General features: G+C 47.3%; 1 protein-coding gene across 1 annotated transcript in view; it reads left to right on the top strand.

Annotated features, from left to right (window-relative positions):
* The first annotated feature begins 274 nt into the window (after nucleotides 1–274).
* LOC139695796 (uncharacterized) overlaps nucleotides 275–6,000 on the top strand; it is a 37,929-nt gene continuing 32,203 nt past the window's right edge. The window contains exons 1-2 of the mRNA XM_071594583.1: nucleotides 275–354; nucleotides 3,256–3,667. Of these exons, the coding sequence (XP_071450684.1) occupies nucleotides 3,289–3,667 (379 nt within the window). The 5' untranslated portion in view covers nucleotides 275–354; nucleotides 3,256–3,288. The remainder of the gene's footprint in view (nucleotides 355–3,255; nucleotides 3,668–6,000) is intronic.

Below are 6,000 nucleotides of genomic sequence, written 5' to 3'. Positions count from 1 at the left end.
TGTTTGCTCAGTACATTTGCTTCCCGTTCTCTTACCACCTTCCTTTTTATCCCCGCTGCGTGCCATCTCCCCCGTCAATTTCCCTCCCCCTCACCCTCGATCTTGTCTTCCTCCATCCGCGCAGAACCCCCCCCCTTCCTTCCCACTTGCGGCACCAGTCGGCAATGACCTTCCTTCCTGCTCTGCGCAAGGCGATACAGCGGCGGCGCGCAGGTCGAGCGACGTCACCAGCTACATATAAGCCTTCCGGGTTCCTTGCCTTGGTTCTGTTGCTCGACGGTAGTGCCCAAGACTGAATCGTCTGCCTGCTTTTTGGACATAGTGTCTTCCTGAGGAGGGACCATTTGAGACAGTGTGAGCGCCAGCGCGACATATCCGCGCATCCCCCTAGTGTCGCCCCCCCCCGGGTCCACTTTCGCCCCCTATCTTCACCTCCTTGGGCCCCTGGCATCCTCTCCTTCCCTCCCTCCCTCAATCCACGCTTCTTCTCGTGAGCCCGCGTGGCCATCCCGCCCGTATCCTCCGCGTCGCACGAAAGGTAAAACGCACCACCACCTCCAATCCGCTGTCCTCGTCTCAACCCCGTCGCCCTTAACAGTATCCTTCCTCCGTCTTCGTGCTTTGCATTCCTCCACCTCGACCACGCGGGTTTTTTAAGCCACCGCTCCCACGTCTCCTTTCAAAAAAGGCCACATTCCCTCTCTGTTTGTCGCCGTATCGGGATCCCGTTTGTGTTCCTCCGCCGCCGGCAGACGTGCCCCGCCGCACTGCGTCCGCCAATTTGAATCCCGGTGTTTCCGGCGACTCGCGTGTGTCTCGAAGAGGAGGATCGCGAAATCCCGTCCCGAATGGAAGTGCCAAGGATCAAAGTGGCGCATGAGAAATGATGTTTCCACGCACTTTTCTTTAGCTCGAGGTGCGATTCGGTGGCTAGTTTACTCGAACGGTTTCATCACACCTGTGAAGAAAGACAAACCACTATGGATATTTTGCTGGATAACCTTTTTCTGTTGGTGCTTCCTAGAAAAAAGATACGCGATCGTTTCCTGCTTGGATCCTCTTCTTGTATGACATCTATTTCACCATGTACAGCATCGATCAAAAGACTAGGACCATTTTCGAATCATGAAACGTCTTAAAATAGTTCTCGAATCGAATATTATTGGAATACTAGGGCGAAATTTTGTCAATTCATAATGTTCCGTGCATAGCTACCGTATCTGTCGATCAGTTGGCATTATTCCCACTTAAAATGTTCTCGGTAAAGGTTGTTTGCCCTCGACAGAATTCTTTCAAGTTGATCTGAGGTCGAACGGCATTAATCCAAGATTCTTTTAGGCAGCAACCGGGGATCAACGGTTTTTGCTCGCCTAATACTCCATCCGCTTTCTCAGGGCATCCCGGCCGTGGAAAACCGCTCCTCTCGATATCCTTCCGTGTTTACTTCTCGGGTCACTGACTCCGACCACTTGGGTGCCGAGCACACCCCATTATCGCCCCCTTCCCCACCGCCCGCAACCCACGGGGGGGGGGGGGCTGGCACTCGGTCGCCCCCTCCACGTCGCGGCTCCGTCCGTCCGAAGGTCCTTGGGCGCCCCTCCGGTTATCGGGGAGCCAGAGGACTTGGTCGCGGAGGGCGGGCTGAGGAATGGGTAAGGGTGGAGGCAGGGGATGGGAAATCATTGCCCCTACATATCGGGAAGGGGAGCGGGGCGGGAGGGGGAGGTGTTTTGGGCGGAAGGGGGCGGTGGAGGGCGAAGAGGAAGTCTGCCGTTAGCCCCGTTTCCTCATTCGCCACCCAACGCCCCCCCCCCTTTCCCCACCCCACCCTCCTCGCGCCTTCCCCCTCCCGCCTCGCCTTCTCTCCCTTCGAAAAAATTCGGCCAAAAGTTCGAGCTAGTGACACACGGTGAGCCAGTGTCGCGATAAGTGTCCATATTAACCCCCGACGCGCCTCCCGAGTCTTTAAACTGAAGAGTGTCTCACCCGCGGGAAGGGATCGACGCGAAAGATTTCCCAAATCTTAATCCTCTGGTTTGTATGCGCCTCATATTTGTCTTCTTGTCAGAGTTTCCCTCTAGACCTCTTTTGGGACGCATGGCCCACTTCGGTGAGAAGGGGAGAGATTATAATCTTCTAACATTCGATCGGGAAAATAGACGAAGGGTCGTGTTCCTTTGAAGTTTTAAATCCCGCTTGGACTTTAGTTTTCAAATTTCAATCACGGACTTAAATCTTGCAGGCCACGACCTTCTTAAATCACAATGGTTTGTTTGTTTTTTTCATTTCGCACTGTTACAATTCGTCGTTGTCAATTTTAGAGCACAGATGTCCCCTTATGCGGCGTCACTCGCACTAAAGCTTTACTTATAATTCATGATCTTGCTATTCTTTGCTCGGGTTGCTTTCGGGGATGGTGGCAAAGGTCGACTGTTTGGCACATCCTCCGGGAAGTGACTACCTTGTTTTTTAATTCATTATCTCGCTTTATCATTACGGGTGGGCAGGTGGGGTGGTATCTGTAAGTGATGGGTAGAGAAAAATCCTCGTCTTAACGAGATGATTGTCCAGAAGATGATCTGTATGTATCGCATATACATGTATTTAGCCACTGTGCTGTTAAGTCATTTTATTCAGAACTCTGTTCATTATTTTCAATACCAGCTACATATTTAGGAAGCGGTACTGACGACAATTGATTGCTGTAAGTTCCGAATTATTTCTCTAGCATCTGTTGAAAATGTTAACTTGTCTGTAAAAGTCTGTTTCCTTCTTAATTAGCTTACTGTGATAGGTCATTCTGAAAAACCGTGTATCTAATAGGTGATTTTCAAACAGAGAGAAATTCGGGTTATCAGGAGGACAGGCACGAAAGCGGTTTTATGCAATGATGAAGACGTGTCGAGGCATGGAAGGGAAGCTAAGTGTTTTGAATTGTCCTCGTCAGTCTACCGCAAATTCAAAGTCAAGTAGGATGCTAAAAATCAAAGACTGCCGTGCAGAGTTCCCCCCTTCTTGGAGAATCAGTCAAAGTGCTATAAGCTATTATCCCTCGTCTTTGCCACCCTCTTCCTCCCCCCCACCACCATTCCCACTTCCCAGACTTGCAGAAAAAAATGAAAACCCATTCCCTGATCCTTGAATGAGTGTAACGCATTGTGATTTTCCATTGGTTCTTGTCACTGAGCGGGACTTTTTTTCTCTCTTCCCCTCCCCTCCCTCTCTCACAACACCAACGACCTTCCCCCCGAGCAGCACCAGTAGTAGCAGCAGCAGCTCGCAGTAGACATGACCAAGTTGTTGTTCCTGGCCGTGGCGGCCGCGTGCCTCCTCCTGTGCGCCGCCTCGCCCCTCAAGAGGTCCTCCGAGGTCTCCCCGGAAGGAACCTTCAAGTCGTCCCGGCAGGAGGCCGTGGACATCCCCGCGGCGTCTGAGGTGGTGGTGGCGGCGGCGGCGCAGCCCGTGGCCCCCGCCGCCCCCGTCGCCCCCGCCGCTCCCGCCGCCTCCTCCTCGGAAGACGACGATGACGACGACGATGACGACGACTTTGACGTCGGCGTCGATGACGATGACGATGACGATGATGACGATGATGATGAGGAGGAGGAGGCGGACGACGACGACGACGAAGATTACTTCGAAAGGTTCTTTGAGGACATCCTGGGAGGTGGGTTGGCCGCGTAGTTAACAAACACCGCCCCTCCCCCCCCCCCTCTCTCCTCCTCCTGCCTGGGTGCGGCCGGAGCGGACCGCTCGAGAACTCTCCTCCTCGCTGCCGGAGGGGGGGGTCACTTTCTTACGTATTGATGCCCCGCGGGGTCGCGGCAAGCCCTCACCCCGGCCGCCCCACCCGCACTACCTCGTTCCTCGAGACGTTTTCGTCCCCATCTACTGCACTCAAACTATTATTTGCCACCTCCCTCTCCTAGTTTTTTATTGTATTTTTGTACATTACGTTTGAGTAAAATGCTTCCGTTGCAGAGAGCATTTTATGTCATAACGAGCCAACGATGTCGGATTACCTGTTCACTGTACAAAAGTTCTTAATTTATAATTACATATGGTAGTGGTTGTATTAGATGTGTCCTCATTCTTTCCTATGTTTTTTTTAATTGTCGAACGCAGAGTTTTTCCGTTGTTCCGCATTGATTTCGCACCTGTTTGAAGAGTTCTTTGATAATTTGACCATTCGGCAACACTAATTATTTTCACGTTCACACTTGGAAGTCATTTACTTTAGCATTTATTTAATATTACTTCATTCTGTGAATACTGATAATTTCAATTAAATCCGAATGCCTTTTGGCATTCAGATTCGCCTGCAGCTTGGTCTTAAGTTAATTAAAACAGTAGCCAAAGATAAACATTGCAATTAAATTGCAGTGAAAATTCAGGTGTAATGAACGGGATGCAAGTTGACGAACTTGAAGATGTGAATTGTATTTGCTAGTAAATTATTGAGGTGGCATTTCTTGTATTTATTGAACTGAAGCATATTGCTTGTTCTGTTTGAAAACGGTGTTTTGTACATATCATTCAAATGAAATGTTTTGAATATTGTTGTACAGCTATATGATATTTAATAAATTATTACTTCTACAGAAAGCTTTCACCTTTCTTTCTAATACACTTATCCTTCGGCCATGTTCATCGCAATGGTGATCTAAAACCGTACGAAAGGAGTTTTTCTACCCGTTCAGATGGACTGTAATTCTTCTTCAATCCTTCAAAGTGCTTATTAAAAAATGATGCTTTAACATTTCTTCAGTATTAGCGTTCTTCTAATGCTTCATAACACGGCCAAACTAATTTCCGGCACTTTCAAACAACGAAACACTAATCTGCATGCTCAAAACATTGATCATGACTAATTTCAGTTTTTAATCACTGGACATTTTTCAGAGAAAATGAGCTACGAATTTTGGCCATTGATCTAAAAATTATAGTAACTAAAATATTGATTTTGTGACATAAATATGTTGCATTAGATGATAACAAAGTTTCCTGTGGAATAAATAAAAGTTACTGAAGAATTTCTAAATAAATCTTCATGATAGTCAATTAATGTAATTATCTACTGGATAAACTCAATTCGGAAAAATGTGGGGATAAAGTAACAAATTAGGACTCAGAGAGAAGAGATGATGCGTTAACTTTGGCTTTCAATTACCGTCACAAAAAGCAAGGACATCAACTTTCATGAAACAGAGAGTCATATTTGAAATAAGGCGAGGTAATTCAAAAAATGAAACTGAACGTAATCCATTCATAATACCCTCTCGGCCAAAATTGCAATCATTCCCCTCTGCTCAAGAGGTCAGCATTGAAAGATAGTCGGACTTATTACATTATTAATCAAATTAAAATCCTTGTGGACGTATCTGGAAAATGCTAGGTTTAAGGGGAATTCTTTAATTTATTCTACCTCTTTGAGGGCAGGACGGTCCAAAAAGGTTTTTAAGTACTCAAAGGCTTTGAATGATCCCTGATAACTATTTTCTGCTAAATATCGCAGGAACTAACTATTGTTTGCCCTATATTATTCCTTTCTCCTTTTCTTTGTTAATTCTGCCTACCTTCATGCTGTCTTAAAATCCCACTCGCTTCCTCCTCCTACCCCGCTTACCCAACGTTCTCCCCTCTATCAAGGCCTCCAACAAACACTGCCTTTCTCTATTTCCTCCATCCGCTTTCTTTGCTATTCTATGATTTCCCCAGCAGCAACCCCTTCACTCCTCTCCCCCCCTACTTAAAACCACAGCGTTTGTCTTCGTCGGTGTCCAACTTCTTTTCTCCAACCTCTCCTCACCCATATCTCAAAAGGTTCCAATCTAAGATCTCTCTCTTGCCTCAAAAATCAGGTCTCGCATCCACAAAGCCCACTGCTCATAATGTAAGTCTTTACTAATCTCGAAAAAAATTAACTTCTTTCTTCCACAAACGTTTGTGGAAGAGCAAAGAGCGGTTGTGGAAGGAAGAAGTAAATTCTTTTCCATTATT

This window comes from Hetaerina americana, unplaced genomic scaffold (genome assembly GCF_022747635.1).
Source record: "Hetaerina americana unplaced genomic scaffold, ioHetAmer1.1.p SCAF_64, whole genome shotgun sequence".
NCBI lineage: Eukaryota > Metazoa > Arthropoda > Insecta > Odonata > Calopterygidae > Hetaerina > Hetaerina americana.
Note: the sequence above shows the minus strand (reverse complement) of the source record. Positions and strands in the feature narration are given on the sequence as shown.